The sequence below is a fragment of the Asterias amurensis genome, chromosome 11 (genome assembly GCF_032118995.1).
Source record: "Asterias amurensis chromosome 11, ASM3211899v1".
Classification (NCBI taxonomy): domain Eukaryota; kingdom Metazoa; phylum Echinodermata; class Asteroidea; order Forcipulatida; family Asteriidae; genus Asterias; species Asterias amurensis.
Window position 1 is genome coordinate 19,771,068 of NC_092658.1, and position 24,322 is coordinate 19,795,389.

Sequence of the window (24,322 nt, forward strand, 5' to 3'; positions counted from 1 at the left end):
TAAGCGACTTACTCTCCACCTGCCTGATGATGGAACCCTTCTGTTCGCTGATCTGGCTGGTGCTGCAGTCGATGGATTTCCTCGTAGCATCTTCCATCTTGTTCCAGATCTTGTGAATTCGTTCCGACAGCTTGTCTAGGGCAATTTTCTACAAAAGGGAATAAACAAAGATCAGAATGTCAACATCTACAGGGAATTCCACACCCCCCAACTCCTAACCACCAAATGATTAGCCCAGGGCCCAATTTCATAGTGCTGCATAACGGTAAGCAAATTTTCGTGCTTACTGTAGGAGAACAATTTGCTAAGGTGTAAAGGTATTTCACAGGTTAGCAGGAAAATTAAGCTGCCATCCTGCCTGATAAGCAAAAGGTTAAGGGGGCAAGCATTTTCGTGTGCTTCTGTTAAGCGGTGCTAAGAAATGGAAGTCGTGCAGTTAGCATAAAATCTGCCATTAAGCAGCTCTATGAAAATGAGCACAGATCTGGCGATTATCTGGCGACTAATTTTTACAAAGAAATAAAAACAATTATTGCACTTCTCAAGCAAACCAAACAGAACATCAGTAAAATCATTAAGCAGCTTAAAGACATTGTGAAAAACAAGACTATGACACGACTCCAGTGAGCTCTTTTCACACTGTATCTCTTATCCCTGTGGAATGAAGCCCTGGGAAGCATCGGGACTTTTTTAACCCCGCGCATTTTCACACTCTCCCCGCCCAGGTTCCTATGCCACCGAGTTTGGGATACATGTTTAAAAAATACCCCAGGGTTTTACCCTCTACCTCTTCTCCAGAGCAGGGGCGGTTATTCCCCAGAGTAGCCCATTTGCCAGGGCAGCCTGGGGGAAAACCGGGAGTAAAGGGCTCATAGTATGAAAAGGCCGGCCATCATTTACTGGGGGCAACCCCCAGCACAGAGTAGAAGAAAGATTTTGTATTTTAAAGACGGATGGCTCTGCGACAGTAATGATGACATTTGGCATGCATCAGCTTTGAAGACGGTTGCCCTCAATTTCTAGGACACTTGGGATGTGTCTGCCCTGTGCTGAAAACGACAACGTTTGGCAGACAACTATTAATACCGTTGCAGAACCATTCGTCTTCGAAAACAAAAAACTCTCTAATTTGAAAAGGGCTTTGGGGTTGGGTAAAATTGACTGTATTTACGACAAGCAAAAGTCGCACTCCTATAGTGTCTTCCATATCTCAAAAAGGCTAACCATGCAATGTGCAAAGGAAGGATTAGAATCGTGTTTACAAGTGGGGAAGGAGAGGGTCTATGTACTTTTTGTAGGACAAAAAACACAATGTCCACAGATTTACACTAAACTTACACAGTTTGAAGATAATCATAGTAGAAAGCTTCCCAGAAAATATTACGTGCTGAGGTGCTGTAGTTTTGGGGAAATGAGTAAAACAATGACAGGAAAATAATTTTGGTCTCATGAGACCAAAATTATTTTAAGCATTTACAACAAATTTCCATGACATTGTTTTACTCATTTCTCACAAACTATAGCACCTCAGTAAGTAATATTTGAAGGGAAGCTTTCCACTATCATTATCTTCAAACCCTTGAAAAAGTACCCAAATCCTTTAAACAAAAAAATTATAATACAATTATTCAAACCAACCTGTGGCGATTTGAAGCCAGGGCGACAGGACTGGAAAACAAGACAACAACGTTGACACACAGTGATGTTAGTGGGTTACAAACAATAAGAATGGTTAGTCATGAGAGACAACAAAGAACCAAAACACAAACACTCAATATTATTTCACTGTTCATGCATTCAAGTGAAGAAGAAGAAAAAATATCTGAAGGTGCTTTTAGTTATATAGGATTTAAGGCATTGCATGGTGTGAAGTATCAATGGGAGTGTCTTGGTCGAGCGGTTAAGAGCACCGAATTCAAACTCTGGTGTTTCTGATCAGCAGAGTGTGGGTTCGACTCCCCAGCCGTGACACTTGTGTCCTTAAGCAAGACACATAACCATTGCTTCGTCCTTCGGATGGGACGTAAAGCCGTTGGTCCCATGTGTTGTGTAAACGCATGTAAAAGAACCCAGTGCAGTTATCGAAAAGAGAAGGGGTTCGCTCTGGTGTTCCTGGCTGGATTGGCAGCATTTTGCGCCACAGCACCTTGTAAACCATTACATGGTGCTTAAGGATTAGGTCTTATATCTCAAAAATTCGCCCCACTTCTTGCAGTAATAATACCTGGCGCTTTGTATCCTTTGGCAAAAGGCGAGTTATAATACAGTTATTATTATTATAATATTATTTGGTTTGTTGTAACACAATGTGTGTCTCTACTTGCCAAATAGATTTTTTTCTTTAGAGAACTGTGCATTCTACTACCGCGGAGTAGATTTTTGAAATTCGAGAGACTTACAGTTCAGAAAAGAACTGTCCTGCTTTTAAAAACTACTACCTGGGCAAAAGGTAGAAAACCAGCCAAGACAAAAATATCGGAAGGTGTTTTTATATGGGATTTGAGGCATTGCATGGTGAGGTATCAATATATAGTTTTAGCTTTTAGTGGTTCGTTATTAGTGAATCGTTTAAATGCTTTTAGTTGTTGAGTTTTTGCTTGCACCATTATTTATGATAAACCACATGGGAAGGTGTGGACTGGGTATATTTTTAAACAAATTTGGGTTGAATTAAGACAAATTCACTCGAGCAACCCAAAATTAATGGACAATATACAAACAAAATTTTTTTTAAGGTTGTGCAGTTTTGCAGGGTGTGACATTTTGTGCAAAAACATTAAGCAACAATTTTAACAATGCAAACTCATTGAATGGAAATTTCCATTGAAATGTTGACCAAATTTGCATGCAAAAACACCATGTTTCCAAAACCAACAACAACAACAACAAGAATGTTTACAATTTTTTTAAACTTACACCTTCCAACTGACGGCCAGACGTGTTAAAAAAGCAGCAGGAATCAAATGAAAATTAATAACATAAGAATGAAAAATGAATGAATAATTAGTAGTAATGGTTCAGTCATTTCATATGTAACTTTGTAATTTTCTACATGTAAAGCAAAAGGACTAAATGTATTCTGTTTCATGAAAGCCTTGACAACGTTTGAGGTTCAGAGATGACTTAAAAAAAAACTAAAAGCAAAGTTAAAGGAAATGTTCTTGACTTTTGCATGCTTTTGCATACCGAATAACCAAACAAAACCATGATTTGTATAAGAAAATAGACCCCTTCCATTTACCGCCATCTTTGATAATAAATGATGGATACGTGCATGCGTGCACCCACTGCGCATGACTCTCAGCCAATGATAACTCTCCAATGACTTCAGAGAAGGATATAATTTGGGTTTATGACGTCAAATGTAAGGGGTACATGTATTGACCCCATGCACACACGTCAAACGTGGCGACTGTGCCAAGCTCACCATTTTTGGTGGTCAATAGGTTTACTGTAAACGCCGCGTCGCCTAAAATGCACACTTCACTGAATAATGCACGTTGACAGTGACCACCAAAATGGCGCATCCAAAATTATTCTGATGACGACGTCAGGTGAATAGGGTCAATATTAAAGCATGACATTTCCTAAGGTGGATGCTCAGTGTCACCAAAAGGCCAAGTCACGCTGCAGCGATAACGAAAACAAAAACGAAAACGCTGAAAGAATGCATTCTATTGGTTGAATTGCTCCACGCAGAATACGCCCACGCTCATTCAACCAATCGAGGGCGTGCATTTTTATCGTTCTCGTTTTCGTTCTCGTTAGCGGAGCCGGTGTGACCGGGCCTTTACTCCTTCTCTTCCACCCTTGGACCAAGAATCACGCAAAGATAAAGAGCAGGTACCAATCCAAGCCACCAATTGATCAGAAAAATCAAACAATTTGTTTTTAATGAAAGATTATTTACAAAAATTTACATGAATAACAAAACAGCATTCTATTTACAAATGTATCCCAGCCTTTTTAAAGACACTGGACACTATTGGTAATTGTCAAAGACCGGTCTTCTCACTTGGTGTATCTGAACATATAACAAACCTGTGAAAATTTGAGCTCAATCGGTCATCGAAGTTGGGAGATAATAATGAAAGGAAAAACACCCTTGTCACACGGGTTTGTGCACTTTCAGATGCTTGATTTCGAGACCTCAAATTCTAAATCTGAGGTCTCAAAATCAAATTCGTGGAAAATTATTTCTTTTTCAAAAAGTATGTCACTTCAGAGGGAGCCGTTTATCACAATGTTTTATACCATCAACCTCTCCCCATTACTCGTCACCAAGTAAGGTTTTATGCTAATAATTAGTTTGAGTAATTACCAATAGTGTCCACTGCCTTTATAACGTGCACGCTATTGTTGTTTTATTGTGCTACATGTAAGGTACATTGGCACTTACATGGACATCAGGTAGATCGCTGCCCTTTCTACGTGGACGCCATGGAAGCTCTTCTTTTGCCGGAGGGGCTGGAATAATAAATACATTTTTGAATTAAAACCATTTCTTCAAAGTTTTTTATCAACAGATGACGACCACAAAAGTGTTGCCAAAAAGAGAAACGGCTGGTGTCAACTCTCCCTGATAATTCTGCTGACACCTTATTTCAAAAAGGTGAAATTCGAAGAAATGTTTATGAAGATTTGCATAATCGGAACTTTACAGAGTGACTGCAACACAGGACTGTGTGTGTGTGTGTGTGTGCTGTGTGTGAATTTCAACAAAGCAACACAGTTGCCACGTGCATGTCGTCAGCATGTTCAACCTAAGATGATTTATGCGCACTCCCAAGAAGTTTGTGTGTGCGTGTGTGTGTGTTGGACCAGTTTAAAGACCGGATGAAGTGTAAAAGTAAACACCATTGCTGACATTTTTATAGGTATGTTGACTGACTACAAGTGGAGACAAACCATTTGGGTGAGAAAGTATGACAAGAAAAATAATCAGGTGAAATAAATTAAGTTTGTTAAAAATACTACATTTTTTGCTTCTTAATGTTTTGAAATGAATGGGGGTTCGAATCCCAACCAGAAAAATAATATTGTAATGTTTGTTTTCAACTTTGGATCTTATACGAGGAACGGTTTAGAAAACCTAGACACAGCTTTTGTTCACAGCTTAAAGGCACTGTACATGTTTGGTAATTGCCAAAGACCAGTCTTCTCACTTGGTGTATCCCATCATAACCATAAAATAACAAACCTGTGAAAATTTGGCCTCAATTGGTCATCAAAGTTGCGAGAAAATGATGAAAGAAAAAACACCCTCGCTTGGACGAATTTGTGTGCTTTCGGATAGGAATAAAAGACTTCTAGCTAGAAGTCTTTTATTATTTTACTTCAGAGAGAGTTCATTTACCACAATGTTTTACACTATCAACAGCTCTCCAATGCTCGCATGACCCGATGAAACTACATCAGAAATGTGTCTTTGTCTCTATTAATAAACTATAAATAACAGTTACCAAGTCAGTTTTTAAGTTAAAATTTGTTTTGAGTAATTACCAAATGTGTACGTTCCCTTTAATTCACCGTGGTCATGTTGTTAGACTGTCAATAAGAAATATTATAGATAGTGGGGAAACAGCAGGATCAAGGTAAGAGGAAATTTCTTGTTTCTGAGATGAAAAGATATTAATTCAATCAAAAATGTTATCCTCGGTCCCCTAACTGTTTGAGTTTTCAAACTGGTTGAAGCCAGCATTCAAACTTATTTGATCAAACTTATTGATTAGTGAACTTCCTGAAACTTATAGATGTGAACCTCATAAAACCTTGACATGATTTTTTTCTCAGATCATGCAAGAAGTTTGATTTCAGTGAATAGTAGAGCAGAAAATACAGACAAGCAAGTTTGTAATTGAAAAAAGACAATTGAAAAAAGTGGCAAAACCATACTTAGTTTCTAGTGTTTTCAGTGTTCTATTTATTGATTGATTGATTGATTTATTTATTAATTCTGATTGTGAAGCAAGGTGAATATAATCACTAGACAAGCCAAGAACCCCATGGAGAGAAGACAAGAAAAGAAGTTTCAATTTTAGATGTGGGGGGAAAATCCCCAGAGAAATATTAAATAGCGCCCCCGTGTTAGGATCCAAATGGGGGGTCGTAGAAGGGGGAAGGCGTGGAAAGAAACTACCACGCCAATCCAACTGCCCCTAAAATGACACTCTTATGAAAGATTTATTTAAGTTTTTAAAATTTTAGTTGTGAGATCATGGATTCTCATAAAAGTGAACTTAATCACTAGACAAGCCAAGAACCCCATGGAGAGAAGACAAGGAATGAAGTTTAAGTTTAAGATGTCGGAGGAAAACCCCAGAGAAATATTAAATAGCGCCCCCCGTGTTGGGATCCGACATGTCCGCATGGGGGGTCATAAAAGGGGGGAAGGTGTGGAAAGAAACTAGCAGGCCAATCCAACTGCCCCAAAAACAGCACTAGAATTAAAGGGGGAAAAAAAAGAGGAAATCTGATTAAAAGTTGCATGTCTGAAGACAAGATGAGAGAAAAATATAAACTTTTCAGTTTCCCAAAATGTCAACACCAGAGAGGTAGGTTATTGTGCAACATGCAGTGCTGTGGGCGAAGGCCGGTTACATCTTGTGCTGAAACTTACGATGAGCAATGGACATCTTGGGCGGACTTTGGGACCTTCTTCCTAGGGCTTACGTGGGGAAATAAAAACATTTTAAATACAATTCAAACATATTCATTTGTTAAGTGTCTCAGTTCAGAGCGCTAGAAAGACAAAATGAAAAAGCTCAAAGGATGTTTAAAGGCAGTGTACACTATTGGTAATTGTCAAAAACTAGCCTTCACAGTTGGTGTATCTCAACATATGTATGCATAAAATAACTTATGAAAATTTGAGCTCAATCGGTCATCGAACTTGCGAGATAATAAAGAAAGAAAAAACACCCTTGTCACACGAAGTTGAGTGCGTTTAGATGGTTGATTTCGAGACCTCAAGTTCTAAATCTGAGGTCTCAAAATCAAATTCGTGGAAAATTATTTCTTTCTTGGAAACTATTGCACTTCAGATGGAGCCGTTTCTCACGATGTTTTATATCATCAGCCTCTCCCCATTACTTGTCACCAAGAAAGGTTTCATGCGAACAATTAGTTTGAGTAATTACCAATAGTGTTCACTGCCTTTAAGTGTCTCAGTTCAGAGCGCTAGAAAGACAAAATGAAAAAGCTCAAAGGATGTTTAATCTGGATTTGCATAATGTAAAATAGGACGTAATATAAGGGCTCAGCAAGAACAAGCAACAATGTGCAGTGTTTTCAGATCAAAGTGGGGGTGGGTAACTGGTCTCCTACCTGGTTCAATGAACGATGACTGGACAGCTAATCCCAGGTTATGATAAGACAGTGGATTTTCCCTGGTAATCACTTCTCTCTGTTCGCTGTACTCAAACCTATCATGATTAATAAACAACATGGTTACTTTAGTTATGTATTTCCATTAATCCACATCAGTTTTTTTTTTTTTTAATTAAGAGTACTGTGCATTCCAGATGGCTCAGTAGTTTCCGTCCCTGCCTTTCTGTTTCAACTTGGACCTTGGTGGTATCTCCTGGGTGTGATCATTAAGTCTCGGTCGGTACTTAACTAGCAGACCTGCAAGGCCGTTGTGTTTAGTTTTGTGTCCAGTGTTTTGTGTACGTCCTTCGTCTGTTGTTAAGTGTTTAGTTAAATTTCTTATTAAGTTTAAGTGCATGTGCATAGAGATTAATTTTACTACATTTTTTAAAATCTCGCCTCGCCTGCGGACCTTTTGGTTCACCTAAAGTGTATTTTTAGTATGTGTCTCAATGCAAATGCATGTCTTTAGGGACCATTGCCTATAAGCTCTGCTTCTAAAATGGATCCCTCTGCGGTATCATATTCATTTTCATCTTGATTTATCTTTACTGTATTGTTTTCTAAACTGATCGCTCTTGAGTGATAATGAATTTAATTTGTTGATAACTGTGGTAAATAAAATGAACTTTGAACCTTGAACCTTGAATCTTACCTCCGACCGGAGCCTTGTATATGTATAGGCTTTTCAGTCCCTACCTGATTGCATTGGTTTTCCCTATTTTGAGGTTTTCGTCCCACAACTAAAACTGACATTTCTTCATCATCTTCTCTACACAGGTATCTTTAGGCATTGTGTCACATCATTTTTGTTATCACCAGGATGATAAAACAAAAGTAGTACTTTTGGGTTGAACAGAAAACATTAATGGGTTTTGATTTGTCCTTTCAGAACTTTTTTGCTATTTATTCTATTGCTCCGGATCAATGTGCACACAAAAGAACCCAGGGGTGGATTTCACAAAGAGTTAGGACTAGTCTTATCTCGAGTTAGGGCGAGTTACTCGTCCTAACTTAGGACTATCCATGCAATTTGAATATCTCCTAGGACTAGCCCTAAGTTAGGACTAGTCCTGACTCTTTGTGAAATCGACCCCAGAACACTTATTGTGGGGTGTCAGGGCCAAGTGGATACGAGCACCGAATTCAAGCTCTGATGCTTCTGTTCAGCAGAGTGTGGGTTCGAATCCCGGTTGTCACACTTGTGTCCCTGAGCAAGACACTTAACTAAAATTACTTCTCTCCACCAAGCGGTAAATGGGTACCTGTGTGGGCAGACATGGTTCTTGTGATTGGTTTAGCCGAGTAGTGCATATATTGCGCACAGGCTGTATACTCCCCAGGGAGCTGAGATGGTTTAAGGAATGATTTAAGGCCCAGTGACCCGGGGTAATAATGTCGGAAGCGCTTTGAGACACCCCTCGGGCATGAAAAACGCTATATAAAAATTGGTATATTATTATTATTACAAATTGAACTATCTAGCCATAATGTTGGCAGTCTTTGTTCTGGGGGTCCTGTGTGATTTGATAATAATAATTATAATAATAATGGGTTTTTGGGGTTGAACAAAGAATTGACTAGAGTGGGATTTCAACCAACGACCTCCGGATTAACGTGCCGGCGCTCTACCAACTGAGCTATCTAGCCCTATATTGGCGGTGTCCCTATTTTGTCAATATCTTTGTTCGGAGTGCCAGTCAGAAGACATACAACCGTTAACTGCCGTGTAGCCAGAGATCACACCCAAATTACGATACAACCTGGGAAGCGTCGTTGGTTCGAATCCCACTCTAGTCAATTCTTTGTTCAACCCCAAAAATCATTTACAAATTTACCCAGTCAGTTTCCCGTGTGGTTTATATTAATAATAATGGGTATTACAGCGAGATTATTATTATATTTACCTATGGTGAGGCGACATCCAATACTCGGCTGCTAAATCTCTATTGATGTCCTCATCATCAGATTCTCCTGGGTATAAAAAAATAAAAAAATACATATTTAATGTTTTACTTTTGCTCACCTGTATTTTTCGACCGACACTCCATACTAAAACGCAAATGTGCAAAATTTGTATTTTTTTTGCGATTGTGCCGTTGCAACATGCAACGTGCACAAACACAACTTTTCTCAGCATTAGGAGGGGTGGAAGGAGGAATCCAATCGTGATGAAATGAGAGAATGGACAAGACGTTCGGCAGGTAAGTGCACCTCTGATTGCTGCAAAGTTTTCGGAGATGGTGGAAAGATGACTTACATAATATTATATTTGAAACGTGTTTATCCATGGTCAAATTGTGGTCGAAGAAAACGCCAAGGCTCCTAGCACCTTTTGGGAGGTAGTGATGAGGGCATTTCCAATCTGTATCAACTGTGCGTTGAGTCTGCTTTTAAGACGAGGTGATCAAGTAACGATAAATTTTGTCTTGTTGTCATTAAGCTTCATGAAACTTGTTCATTACACAAGGATGTTTTCACAAATATTATTACAACTTGGCACAAGTATTGTCTAGTTTCATGAGGTGCAACTTGGCACAAGTATAATCTAGTTTCCATGAGGGCATCTTATACGCAGGAAAGTACCGGTACATACCTTGGTCTCGGGGGACAGGAAGCAGTTGGACGGGGGAGTCCAAGGCTGAGAGGGAGCCCTCCGTGATGAATGCGTTGTCCACTCTCTCATTGTCATCATCAATGTCTTCGCTGTCATCTATTTCAGTGTCACTGTCATCGTCATCGTCACTGTTGTCGTCATCATCATCTACGTCTGTATCGTCACCCTTGAAGGGACAACGGCAGAAATAAACACTCAAAAAATTATTTAAGTTACTTGAAACTAACATATGTGAGTTGAGTTGTGCATTGGTTCTCTGCTGTGCCACGAGGGTTTTCCAGACTATCCGGTTTTCCTCCCTCGGGCAAAATCAAACACTTTCGATCTTGGCTGTACTCCGTTGTCATAATGGGTTGATGTGGCTGGCAGCCAAAGGCGCCCTTGCATGCCTGCTTCTCGAACACGTTGTAGCCGCGCCCTTCGCAATTCAGCTCTCAGCTGCGAGTAAGGATGATTAGCCCCCCAAATTATTATTAATTAATATTATTAAATACAATCCTAGTCCAGTAAAGATTCTGAACTACAAGCCCTTCAGTCTTGTTGATTTCTCTACCAAGTTCAAGCCCTGTATTCATTTGATTCAACCTTATTCTGAGCATGTCTTAGCACGATATGCTCTTAGAAGTTGCCGAACTTGTGTTTCATAACCTTACAACATAAAGACAATCTAAACTTATTATGGTTTATTATCTACGTCCTTAAAATCTTCATCTGGCAGCTCACCTCATCACTTCCCGATTCGATGGGACCCGCTTCCATTGCTGCCCTTGATCCCGTTGGAGTGACAGTAGCTGAGAAATAAATCAAGACACAAAGGCTAATTTCTGTTTAAAGACAACACAAAACTGGCTTCTTGTTCCAAGAGAAAATAATGTAGAAAATTTGATAGTTTCAGCCTTTAAAAAAGACTCTGCTAGGGTTGAAGCGTCAGGCCATTAAGGGACGGTACACGTTTGGTAATTACTCAAAACAAATATTAACTTAAAAACTGACTTGGTAACGAGCATTAGAGAGGTGTTGATAGTATAAAACTATGTGGGAAACGACCCCCTCTGAAGAAACGTAGTTTTTGAGAAAGAGGTAATTGCTCACTAGAATAACAAAAGACTTCTAGCTAGAAGTCTTTTATTCTTATCTGAAAGCACACAATTTCGTCCAACAAGGGTGTTTTTTCTTTCATCATTATCTCGCAACTTAGATGACCAATTGAGCCCAAATTTTCACAGGTTTGTTATTTTATGCTTATGTTGGGATACACCAAGTGAGAAGACTGGTCTTTGCGACTACCAAATGTGTACCTTCCCTTTAACTAGTTTTGGCATTCCAATAGCTAACATTGAGTTTAATCTTTTTGAGGGCAAGGCCATTTTCATTTTGCAAAGGGCACTTCCTTTAAAAAATCTAAAAATGTCTTTGGGACACTTTTGAAGGGGCACGAAGGCCAGGCCTAGGGGCAACAGAGGCCATGCCTCCGGTGTCCTCCAAGTAATTCCATGCCTGCAAAGGTCATTTTGGTTGGTAAGCAGTTTGCAACAGTTCATCCTATTTTCTCAGTCGGTATTGGCAATTATAAAATGGAGTTTGGTTAAAGGAACACGTTGCCTTGGATAGGACGAGTTGGTCTATTAAAAGCGTTTGAAACCGTTTGTTATGAAATGCATATGGTGAGAAAGATGTTTTAAAAGTAGAATATAAAGATCCACACAAGTATCACTCAAAATTGCAAAATTTTCCTTTTACGTGGCGAACTATCACGGTCGGCCATTTATGGGAGTCAAAATTTTGACTCCCATAAATGGCCGACGGCGTTAGTCGACGAGGTAAAAAGAAAACCACGCAATTTCGAGGCATATTTGTATAGATCAATATATTCTACTTTTATAACATCTTTCTAACCATGTGCATTTTATAACAAACGGTTACAGAACGCTTTTCAAAGACCAACTCGACCGATTCAAAAGCAACGTGTTCCTTTAACCAGAATGTATATTTGGTTTGCGGTAACACCATATGTGTATCTACTGGCCATGTAGAGTTTGTTCTTAGAGAACTGTCTTGCTTTATTCTACTACCGTGGAGTAGATGTTCGGGGGTTCGGGAGACTTCTCAGTTCTGAAAAGAACTGTCCTGCTTTTTAACTATTACCCGCGCGGATGGTATAGAAAATAGGCTGGGACTACTACTTTAGCTTATAGGATCGTGATTAACTGTACTACCGTGGAGTCAGTTCTTAATTTGGTCTCAACGATTCAACTAGCTTGCTCTAGTCATCGTCAAGAGACTGATCTGAATGTCGTTCAACCAATTCTCACCTTGCCCAAACGACAACCTCCGTTCACTCGACCGTCTTCCAGAAGACATCACCCTGCCTTCTCCCCCTCCCCTACTCTCTGCAGCCCCATGCTTCAGAATGGAACGTTCCGGTTTAGTCCCTTCCTCCCTGCTGTCACCCAGGCCATCAGCCATCGAGATGGACCGCTCGATTTCTGAGGGGGTTTTCTCTCGTCTTGATTTTTCACTCAGCGAGTTGGTATCATGTTGAAGATCTGTTGATATCGGTTGATCTATGCATTCTATGTTTTCTGTAATAGGCTGTTATTGAAAAAAGAAAAACATTAAAAAAGATGTGAAGACTACAGCTGAGGCAAAAAGAAATCTTCTAACTCTGTAAATTATTGTAGCTCCATTTAGTATCCTTTAGCCTTTGAGAAAGACTCTGCTCGGGCAAACCGTCAGGACACTGACTATTATTAGCGTGCAAATTTTTACTTAATTTACCATACAAATTTGGATAACACTATCCAGCGACAAATGTTCTATAAGAAATTGTCAAATTTGTGTAAAGACACTGTGAATTTAATAATTTGAGTTTCACAAGTCTTCATGGTTGAATTTATTGGGACGAACAAGAAACTAAGAAGAAATGTTGAGTTTTAGGGAGGTGTGTTATTGTGTGTTATTGTTACCGCATATTGGGAAAAGCCATGAGTTGCATTCAGAGTGAAAACCCAATCTGCATGCCAGGCTTTAGATATGTGAGGCAGGGTTTGAACCAGGGGCCTTTCTAAAAACCTTGGCTTGGGCTCCGACTCAGGCTCTGTGTTTTCATGTTCGTGCAATACGCGATGCTCCAAAATAAGGGAATCAATGTGTGGTGAAGAGGTTTTCAACTAGTGGTTTAATCCCAACGAGTCCTGGTTCTTGATAATTTTAACGAGACGTAGTCGAGATAAATTATTAAGAACCAGGCCTCGGCGGGTTTAAACCACTAGTTGAAAAAAGATTCAACACACTTTGATTCCCATTCATAAATACCTTTTCGGTCAAGAACATCATCACTTTTTGGTCAAAAAGTAAAATAAATGCAAAAATTATAATTGTTAAATGATTTCTTTCAACACAACACCCCCCCAGCTATGAAATGGTAAAGCCCTCCGCCGCCAACAACTCCTTATAAGGGAATGCTGTGCGCGTTGCGCGTATCGCGTGATGTGGCACAACTGTTTCAGCCGTTGCTCTTGACCAATAGGAATGAAGAAACTGTTTTATAAGAACAGGTGCAAGGTTGCGTGTCACGCCCATGAACTAACACTTTTTACCGGTCATAAACAAAGGTTTATACACTTCCACGTGGCGCGCTCTCCACCAATAGGAATAGCGAAACTGTCTGGGGTATTTATGAATGTAGGTTAAAGGCAAGCTGCTTACACAACGCGCTGAGCCTAAGCCTGAACTGGAGCCCAAGCCGATGTTTGAGAAAGGGAAAGAAACCACTGAGCCAATCTGTTCACTAAAACGTCTCGAAGTGTCTTTTCTTTTTACCTGTTTCTTCCTGGGCATCTTACGATATCTGCTAAGCAGACTCTCCATCCTGTCTTCAAGCCATACCACTCGCCGTCTTGCCTCATGAATGTCTCCACCCGCCTTGCTTATCTTCTCCAATTCCAGCTTAGCGTACATCAACTCTGCTTTCAACTTTGCCACAACCTAGAGTGCATTAGTTAAGAAGCATGGAGTAAACTTGACTGAAAATAATAATAATAATAATAATAATAATAATAACAATAGTGGATTCCTAACATATTCGTCACTCAGTGACGCTTGTGGTGCTTTAACATACAGTATTTTCCTTCAAGGTATACGGGACTACATTTGAATTATGATATCAACTCCTTTTACATATCACCATGCAATTGTTTACAAGGTTGCTGTGGCACAATATGCTGCCAATCAAACCAGGAACACAGGGGGAACCCCTAATATAAGTATCTATTTGATAAGAGCACTGGGTTCTTTTATGTGTGTTACACAACTGACGGGACAAACAGCTTTCATTCAACCTCCGAATGACGAAGCAATGGTTCAGTGTCTTTTGCTTAAGGACACAAGTGTCAAAACTGCTGGTACTCGAACCCACACTCTGCTGATCAGAAACACCACAGTTTGAATTTGGTGTTTTTAACGGCACTGTACAAAATTGGTTATTACTCAAAATATATATTAGCATAAAACCTTACTTGGTAACAAGCAATGAAGAGCTGTTGATAGCATAAAACATTCTAAGAAATGGCTTCCTCTGAAGTAATGTAGCTTTGAAAATAATAAAAGACTTCTGGCCAGAAGCCTTTTATTCCTATCTGAAAGCACACTGTTTTGTACAACAAGGGTGTTTTTTTGCAACTTCAATGACCAATTGAGTCAAAATTTTCACCGGTTTGTTATTTTATGCATATGTTGAGATACATTAAGTGAGAAGACTGGTCTTTGACAATTACCAAACAAGTTCAGTGCCTTTAACCGCTTGGCCACGACACTTCCACTGAAAATAAGGTAATTTTTAGTTGACAAATTCTCAGCTATTTTGTTTTCCTTTTTTCTTACCGTGAGTATGAGAATCATCTCTTCACACTTAGCCTTGAGGTCAGTGACCTCTGACCTCCATCGCTCCAGCTCGGCATCATTCTGTGCATTGTTCAGCGACAGCATCGCTTGCTCTAATTCATCTTGGGTTTGCGCCACCAGGCTTATCTGTTTCAAGGAAGAAAGTAGAAAAACCTGAATTCTTTCAAACAAACTCACAAAATGGTCATGTCGATGTCAATTTGGAAAGCAAAAGTCAGCTAAATGACCGAGTGTGTTAAAACGTTTTCAGTAAACACATAGTTAGTTTTCTATTTCGATCTCACAACGAATTCTTTCCTTCCAAGGCGATTGCCTCCATGCTCCCCGGTCATTGCCTTGATGCCCTTGAAATGCTACAATTTCCTCATAGAGGTGCCCTTCACCAAGGAGAAATTGCCTTGCTCCCTTGCCCTTTCAAAAACAGCAGACAGGCTTGCCTTCCCCTTGAACATTTTATACCAGCCAGATCTGAGCTGCTACTCTTAGGGTCCCCCCCCCCCCAAGAAACTCATCAAACTTCTGCTTCAGCAAAACCTCCTGATGCAACTATCACTAATCAGGCCTTGAATTAACCCACAGCCATAGACCGATCCATTAAGCTCTGCCCCATTGCGTATTGACCAATCACAACGCAACGAAGGTCCGACAAATAAGGTCCTACATGCGTGCGCGTATGCTTGGCGGGCGCGGCAGATTGTGCAGAAAGGCATTGAAGAGGCTCACGTGTTCTTGCTCAGACGTGCGTCGTGAGCGGAGCCAAATGGATCGGTCTATTGCAGTGGGGCCCTGTGCTTTTGCTCTGGTGCCCTTTGCAAAAATCCAATACCAATTTACATTTTCCACATGCCCCTTACCAAAGGAAAACTGCTGTGCCCATTCAAAAGTAAAGCTCAAGGCCTGTGACTAGCAACCATTCTTCAAGTAAGGCTACATGGTTATATCTCACTTGCTCATGATTCTGTCATGGCATCATACATGTAGAGCAGCCACTCTTAAAGGCAGTGGACACTATTGGTAATTACTCAAAATAATTAATGACATAAAACCTTTCTTGGTGAAGAGCAATGGGGAGAGGTTGATAGTATAAAACATTGTGAGAAACGGCTCCCTCTGAAGTGGAGTAGTTTTCGAGAAAGAAGTAATTTTCAACGAATTTGATTACGAGACCTCAGATTTAGAATTTGAGGTCTCGAAATCAAGCATCTGAAAGCACACAACTTCGTGTGACAAGGGTGTTTTTTCTTTCATTATCTCACAACTTCAATGACTGATTGAGCTCAAATTTTCACACGTTTGTTATTTTATGCATATGTTGAGGTACACCAACTGTGAAGGCTATTTTTTGACAATTAACAATAGTGTCCAGTGTCTTTAAGTGAAGGTGATTCAGAACAGGGCCGGGTTTCATGGCTCTGTATATCGTTGAATTCTACACTTAAAGTCACCATCTCCGCTTACTGTGCAAGCGTCGAATATCTGCGCTAGTTGTGTAAGTGAAGAGTGGCAAGTAATGCGGACGCGCACAAGCATTACAAGCATTCAACCAGTGATGAAAGCTATGGTAATGGCTCGGTAGTGATCTCGATGCACTGTACCTGATCATCCAGAAGTACTTCAGATCGATGGGCTACTGGTTGAACTCTGGCTAATGCAATTCCACTTCTGACTGGTCTTGGTCTTCCAACAAAGGAACGCTCTCTCTGTTTGTTGCAACGCACCTCTGCCAGCGTCGCCATTTTTCCTTGTGTTATCTTAGTGGATTCTTTATCAGATAAAAATTTCATACATTTGATTCATAAACAGATTAAATTAAAACAATATTTGGAAAGAAAACACTTTTGATGATTATAAACTCGCCCCAAAAAAACCTAAGTCATAATTAATGACATAATTAAAACAAGTCATGACATTGAGTTGACAATTAAAAAAAATAATAAACATGGCACTGTGTATGATTCACAATCACAGTCAGTGGTGTGAATAAATAAAGAATTGGACAAGTTTCTGTATGGCGCCACCACTTTTTCATTCGATATGAACTACCAAGTTTACTTCAATGAGATATCCCTTTTTGTAAAAATGAGTAAAAAAGTGGTGGCGCCATACGGAAAGTTTAAAAACGCCCAAAGAGTTTCTCATTTGAGGCTAGACCCTACCTGGGGCGCTACTGACTGTAGTGTACTCCTTTTTATTATGAAACTTGTCAGCTAGTTCCTTGGTCTAATTTGTGGCCATTTAATTGGGATAGTTTTCAGCACCTCGCCACCAATTCACCCGCCCTAAATTAACTTGGAAAAGTTTCCATATGGCGCCACCACTTTTTCATTCGATATGATAATATACATAGTATCTAATTTACCTGATTGAAATATTCCTTTTTGTAAAAATGAGTGAAAAAGTGGTGGTGCCATATACGGAAAGTTATCCATTAACTGCAATCCAATATGTTGAATGTGTGAGTGTGTGAATTTTTAAGAACAAAAAATAGTTTTCAAAAAGTAAACAATATTATTACTTTTTTTATTAGCCCTAAAAATATTATTATAATATTATTAAAAAAATAGGACATAATTACTTTTTGGGGAATATTTTATCTCTAGAGTCTAGTATATATTATTATATTAATTTCACATACTTATTTTCGATTACACTCCGACACTCTTTTGTAAATTGTCATCCTAAATATATTTTTACTTTTTTAGTCTCCGGCCGGACTTGTCAAGTTGTTGAGAATGTTGTGGTTGTTCTTGTTGTTGTTGTTTTGATTGACTTTTGGTATTTTTATAAAATCGAAATGAATGAGTGAATGAATGGAAGGGGAATAAATGTTCCATTATGCTTTCCAGAGACAACCCCTAAATTGTAACAATGTTTTGCTCATTACATTTGAAAAATAAATCAATGTATTTCTAGGTCAAACCTCAAAATGTTTTACTTACCGATAAAACCGAAGTGCCGTCTCCATCGAAACACACATAAACTATCAAGTTGTTCAACCTCGTTTTCAAAATGCAACCCATCCGGCCGTGTACTGTGTACACCAAAAACAGAAATAGTGCGGAGAACAACCCAACTGAAGCTAGCACAGTATTGGGCCCAAAATAGCCAGCCGCATATTCCCGATGCAGCCAGCCGCGTATTCGGGAAATAGAACACATACAGTACAGGGAGGTGACAAAATGTCACATTTTGCTCGATTCTCAGACGTGAATCCGTTATTTTAATCGAACGAATATTGCAATATAAGCCGAAAAACAGATTTTTTTTAACTTGATAATATAAAAATTTATTAACTATTAATTATTTTAAACCAAAACATTATTTTGAACTAGTTACAAAAATAATGTAAGAAAAATGAGCCGTAAAATACCGAGCAAAATCCGAGTCATTTTGTCTGCATTATACAAAATATTTTTTTAGTCCAGAATCTTGAAGACTGATTACCATAGGCACTTCAAATATCGAAGCATGAAAATTTGATCCACTAATTAGTGGTTAATTAACCACAGTAATGTATGCCATTTTATTAGAATGCGCATGCACCAACCGCCTATTGAATGGCATCTATAATACTGTGGTTAATTAACAACTAATTAGTGGACAAAATTTCCATGCTTCCATATTTGAAGCGCCTATGGTTTTAGTCTTCAAGATTCTGGACTTTAAAAAGTAATTTTGTATCATAGTTTTTAAGGGCAACTGCTTATGCAAATGTGTGCGCGTTCTTAGTGAAAATAGCATTTATTGATTAGAGGCAATGACCAAATAAATGTTAGCACAAAAACTTGCTTTGTAACGAGTAATGGGGAGCTGTTGGTAGTATAAAACATTGTGCGAAACGTCTGATGAAGTAACAAGGTTTTCGAGGAAGTAATTTTCCACTTAAATATTTTAACTGGATTTCGAGACCTCAGATTTATTGAGGTCTCAAAATCATGCATCTGAAAGCACACAATTTCGTGTGACAATGAAGGTGTTTTTTATTCCATTATTATCTCGCAACTTTGACGACCAAATGAGCTCAAATTTTCACAGATTTGTCATTTTATGCATATATTATGATACACCATAGAGGTAGAAATGGATACACCAAGTGAGAAGACTGGTCCATGACAATTACCAAACAGTGTCCAGTGTCTTTAACCACTGATTGGGCAAAATGTTCACGCTTCGATATTTGAAGTGCCTGTGGTATCAGTCTTCATGGTTCTGGTCTAAAAATAAAATCAAATTATTACAACGGTGGGTGCAAATTCATTTCAATTTATGGTTTTGTATAGAACAGTGTATTTTACATAGAGTTAGACAACTCTATGGTATTTTAAGACGTAATGCAAACAAACTGACTAAAACTTTGCCTCGGTATTTTGCGGCTCATTTTTATTACAATAATTTAATTACATCTATTTAAATTTTTGCTTTAAAATCATCAACAGTTATTAAATTGTTATATTATTACATAAAAAGTTGTACTTTATGGCTCATATTTTAAAATTCGTTCGATAAAAATAACGGATTACGCAAGTTCAGAATCGAGCAAAATGCGACACTTTGTCACCTCCCTGTACTGTATGTGTTCTATTTTCCGAAAACGCGGCTGGCTGCATCGGGAATATGCGGCTGGCTATTTCGGGCCCAATACTGTGCTAGCTTCCGTTCGGTCGGGGAACAAGGTTGACATTGTACGGTATGTCTGGTACCCAACTCCGCAAGATGTTTTACCATACTTTGCAATGTGTTAATAAAAAAATAACCATTTGTAAAATTGTACCTGACTATTTGCCCTCTTTTGCCATTTACCGCAGTTTGCCTGTGAGTTGCTATCAGCAGTAGGTTAGAAAATCCCTTACCATCGACCATTTATGCCAATATTTTCCCATAATTTGTAGTTAATATAAATAATTAAGTATTATTTTAGCTATTCTCTGTGATTTTGTTGTTGAAACCGCTTTTTCTTTAAAGATTAAACCATTTTATAAAATGTCAAGAAAGTCACGATGAGCTTCTTATATGAAGTTATGCATGATTCGACAGTACGATTGTACGACTCCTTTTCATTTAATCTCCCCGTTTTATACTAACGATAGCCTTGTTATTTTAATTGCCACGCCTTAACTGTGACTGTGAGGTTGATTGAGAAAGATGTACCTATCCTGCCACCTTTTTTGACGAGCTTTTACCAAGAGGAAAATATTTCATTTGGTCATTTGTGTTTATTTGAAAATAATTGACTTATTAATGAAAAAGTGGTTGCAGGATGGATTTATTCATGAACACAGAATTTGTTCCATTCATGAAAGTTGATAGAAATAGTAATTGAAATCACGTGTAGGGGACAAGTTCTTGTTTTTTGTTATGAAGGTAAAGACCTAACTGTTCCTCATGTCATTGATCATATGTCCATACTTCCTGCAAATGTGACACAAATTTTGATGTCAATAATTTGCTTCAGGATAAGTTGACATGTGAACTCCTGCGAAACATTCGCTTTGTGGGAAGTATGGACCAGGCTTTTTACACTCTTAAGGGTCACGAGGGCAGGAGGGTTGGTTTGTTATGGCTTGTGTGCATGTACGTCACAGGTGTTTGAAATTACCAAGCCAGCCATGTCAGAAACACCGGGATGAACGCCTTCTCCTTCTATGTCGCGCTCTTTTGCATGTATTACAAAGCACTTCTTCCCAGCAGCTTTTTACACCCCATCCAGCTGATTGGCTAAATTTGTTGGTTTCAAATAGGTGTGCTTCTGAAAAATGAAAAAATCAGTCTGCAGAGTGGTCCAAAATACATGCCTGAATCTGGCCGAAATAGTTTCCAGCTCTTAAATAAGATGCAACTTATAAGCATAATTTTCAATGAAATGTTTATCACCAGTTTTGACATATCACCGCCATATAGATTTATAACTTTCTGTATTCTGTGTTTTTGTTCTTGCAGCCAAGATGGTTCGAATGAACGTGTTGGCAGATGCACTTCGATGCATCTGCAATGCAGAGAAGCGATGCAAGCGTCAGGTCATGATCAGACCCTGCTCTAAGGTCATCATCAAGTTCCTTATGGTCATGATGAAACATGGTGAGTAAATATCCCCATCCCCCCCCCCCTACTCCTAGAAGTATGAGGTGCGTTCCGCTGTTGTCTCCACTAACCTCATAGGGGGATCATCAAAATGTTCAGATCAAGACGTTCTGCCCTTTATGATTTCCGGACTTACAGTTCTTCTTTTAAACCAGATCTTGAAAAAATTAGGCTCCATGTGTTCTTCAAACTCTCATTGAGCGTGCGGCGGGTCAAGAAAATCCCCCTGGAGTGCTAAATAAATTTTCGAAAAGTGATAAGTTCTTACCGTTATTCAACTCGGATCCCATCCAAACTGTGTTCTAAGCAGTGATTTATGTACAAAACAAGCCCACAGTTGTCCAGAACCAATTAGCTGGCTGCGCACAGCTTTCAGGTAGTTCGGTAGTTTTTTTGCAAGCGCAGCAAGTAGTCGTAGGAAAAATAATTGACAGTGCACGCACATGTCCAGCCAAAACTTCCTTGAATTGTCGTCCGTCTCAAAGATAAAAGTCCATTTCTAAGATACTGTTTTGTTTTCATTTGATATATTGATTGTCGGCAGACACAAGAATAGTTCTTAATTTATCTTTGCTCGGATTGCAGGTTACATCGGTGAGTTTGAGATCATCGACGACCACAGGGGAAGCAAGATTGTTGTCAACCTCACCGGCAGACTCAACAAGTGTGGTGTGATCAGCCCCCGCTTTGACGTACCTCTCAACGAGCTCGAGAAATGGACTGGCAACCTACTACCCTCCAGACAGTTTGGGTGAGTTTAGTTTATATGTGTCAATTCACAACAGATTTATATGTGTCAATTCACAACAGATCATCGGTTTATGTTTATAAGGTCATTATAATACAGGCTGTATGGATATTCATAAAATTGCTTTCGCATATTTTTGCACTCCTTTTAAATGGAGTTTGTTGATCAAGAGTGGTCTCCCAAAGTAATTTGTTGGTAAAAAGAAACACTCGGTTTCTGAGAAAGACCTTTTGAGTACTACGAGTGTCAACAGTATTGTGATTACGACCTTATAACACTGATGAAATGAACATTGGCTGTGAGTGTTCACACATGCTTGAGTTACACACTTTTTGCCCTGTTAAAATGTACTGCATGCACTTCTCAAAACGTTGAAACCACAACATTTTGTCACAGAACCAACACTTGTCCTAGAAGAGATTTTACATGTAGTTGTACCTATAAGTTTACTATTTATATTTACTTTTCATGCGTTTTGTTTCTATTCGCCCATAACCTTGGCAAGCAGTGTCTCAATGTGTGTTTTGGTAGGGCTGACTAAATCGGCCCCATTTGTAATGCATAAATTTGTATTAGATACAACACACCGAGTAACCTTAAAATTACCTTTGTGAAAGTTCAAGTCGTGACCAAAACAAAAATTTGTCTTTGAACTTGTGAACCTCAGTTATTGTTTTTATACATTTTTGTTTTGCAATTTTAAGCTATGTTTAAGCAATTTGCAGCTTAAAGCCATTGGACACTTTCGGTAAACATTATTGTCCAAGGCCCACACTTCGTGTATCGCAACTTAAATATAAAAAAACAAACCTGTGAAAATCTAGGCTCAATTGGTCATCGGAGTCTGGAGATAATAACGGGAAACCCGCCCTTGTTTCGGCACGTTTCGCTGTGTCATGACATGTGTTTAAAATAAATCCGTGACTCTCGATATCGAGAATTTATGTTGTTTTAATGTTTTCTCAAAAAGTAAAAGCATTTCATGGAATAATATTTCCAGAGGTTCTAAGTCTTTCACCACTACCTTCTGTAAAACCTGTACATTATTTGTAAATCTGTGAACTTTTTAATTTGTTTCTGTTCCGAAAGTGTCCAATGGCTTTAAAATGCATGGTAGCACACGTTTTACACCGGTTACTGTTAGGGTTACAGCAATGTGCAGGCTCAGAATATTTATTTGGTTTTGTTTTTGTCACAAGACCTAAATCAGAAAGAGAAAGAAAAAAACCCTACACATTTAACATTTGAACTGTTTTAAAGGTATGCACACCTGTGGTAATTACACAAAATATGTATTACCATAAAAGTTACTTGGTAATGAGCAACGGAGAGCTGTTGATAGTATAAAACATTGGGAGAAACATTGAACGACTCCCTCTGAAGTAACCTAGTTTTTGAGAAAGAGGTAATTTCTCGCTCTTAAAAATAATAAAAGACTTCTGGCCAGAAGCCTTTTATTTCTATCTGAAATCACACTTTTTTGTCCAACGAGGGTGTTTTTTCTTTCATCATTCTCTTGCAATTTCAATAACCAACTGAACTCCAATTTTCACAGGTTTGTTATTTTATGCATATGTTTGGATACACCAAATGAGAAGACTGGTCTTTGACAATTACCAATAGTGTTGAGTGCCTTTAATTTGAACAAGCATTAAGAGAAGGTTTATCTCATTTGCTTTATGAGTAAAGTATTCTTCAATTTCAACAAAATTAAAAGATTTGTATCAGACTGAAAGTTAACATTTGAACAAAAATACAAGAATGTCGGTCTTGTCCAGTCATGAATTCACAAGCCCGACATTAAAATCACCGGACCTTTTGAGCCCTGATGTACAAACATGGGGGAACAAGATTTCCCAAAATGATTGAGTTTGTGCCAGACCAGCACATTTAATAAACATTTAATTTTGTTCAAGTCTGATTAATTTTCATGCAAATTTTGTTGTTTGAACAAAAACAAATTTATTAGAGCATGATTTATATCATTAAGGTTTTAATGCCATCGATCCATTGCATCTGTGTTCTTATGGCTATTCAAACCTAAGTTCATCATCATGCTTTCCTTGAGCTGTCAACATCGTCTTTAAAGACATCATATTTTTCTTCTTCTTTCTACAGATATGTCGTCCTTACAACATCCAGTGGAATCATGGACCATGAGGAGGCGAGACGGAAACACGTCGGAGGAAAAATCCTGGGTTTCTTCTTCTAAATTTCATCAGAGGGATTTGGAGTTTCAGATCTAACCAGGGGGGGAGAAAGAGTCGCTTAAAGACACTACTGAGAAAACTTATTAAACTGTTTCACCATAAAGTCACTTGCATACACTGTTGATTGGTCATGGAATGAATAAATAAAAGTTGTACAAAACCAGGATAAATATTGTGTTCTTGTTTGTGATTTTTTGCTGTTCTTACTTTGCTTCTTTGCTCCCTCATCTTGCAAAGGGATTCAACTGACTGATTGGCTTTCCAACCAACACATAAGGCATCCAGTCCACTATTGGAAAGTGGTGTGTGGTACTATTTTGTTTATTTGATAGAGGCCAATTCTTTTTTAAATTAATTTGTGAATTCTAGAGCTTATATCACAGAGAGTCGGAAACTTTG

At 38.7% G+C, this 24,322-nt stretch overlaps 2 protein-coding genes across 4 annotated transcripts in view; one reads left to right on the plus strand and one right to left on the minus strand.

The window, feature by feature from the left end:
* Nucleotides 1–17,874, minus strand: part of LOC139944180 (uncharacterized) — a 42,171-nt gene extending 24,297 nt beyond the window's left edge. The window contains exons 1-12 of one of the 2 annotated variants that reach the window (XM_071941145.1): nucleotides 17,827–17,874; nucleotides 16,483–16,649; nucleotides 14,867–15,013; nucleotides 13,808–13,972; nucleotides 12,298–12,577; nucleotides 10,709–10,776; nucleotides 9,965–10,151; nucleotides 9,276–9,342; nucleotides 7,327–7,424; nucleotides 4,400–4,467; nucleotides 1,639–1,668; nucleotides 13–148 (exon numbers count right to left, since the gene is read on the minus strand). In XM_071941145.1, coding sequence (XP_071797246.1) covers nucleotides 13–148; nucleotides 1,639–1,668; nucleotides 4,400–4,467; nucleotides 7,327–7,424; nucleotides 9,276–9,342; nucleotides 9,965–10,151; nucleotides 10,709–10,776; nucleotides 12,298–12,577; nucleotides 13,808–13,972; nucleotides 14,867–15,013; nucleotides 16,483–16,623 — 1,387 coding nt within the window. In that variant the 5' untranslated portion in view covers nucleotides 16,624–16,649; nucleotides 17,827–17,874. The remainder of the gene's footprint in view (nucleotides 1–12; nucleotides 149–1,638; nucleotides 1,669–4,399; nucleotides 4,468–7,326; nucleotides 7,425–9,275; nucleotides 9,343–9,964; nucleotides 10,152–10,708; nucleotides 10,777–12,297; nucleotides 12,578–13,807; nucleotides 13,973–14,866; nucleotides 15,014–16,482; nucleotides 16,650–17,826) is intronic. The other variant, XM_071941146.1, reaches the window with a different exon arrangement.
* Nucleotides 17,875–19,586: 1,712 nt separating this feature from the next.
* LOC139944109 (small ribosomal subunit protein uS8) lies at nucleotides 19,587–24,093 on the plus strand. 2 transcript variants are annotated; one of them, XM_071941064.1, is made up of 4 exons: nucleotides 19,587–19,699; nucleotides 20,825–20,962; nucleotides 21,551–21,716; nucleotides 23,832–24,093. In XM_071941064.1, the coding sequence occupies exons 2-4, from the start codon at nucleotides 20,830–20,832 to the stop codon at nucleotides 23,923–23,925; spliced, it is 393 nt and encodes a 130-aa protein (XP_071797165.1). In that variant the 5' UTR covers nucleotides 19,587–19,699; nucleotides 20,825–20,829; the 3' UTR covers nucleotides 23,926–24,093. The 2 variants fall into 2 exon arrangements, with proteins under 2 accessions (XP_071797165.1, XP_071797163.1); XM_071941062.1 differs by having other exon boundaries at nucleotides 19,632–19,720.
* The last annotated feature ends 229 nt before the right edge of the window (nucleotides 24,094–24,322 follow it).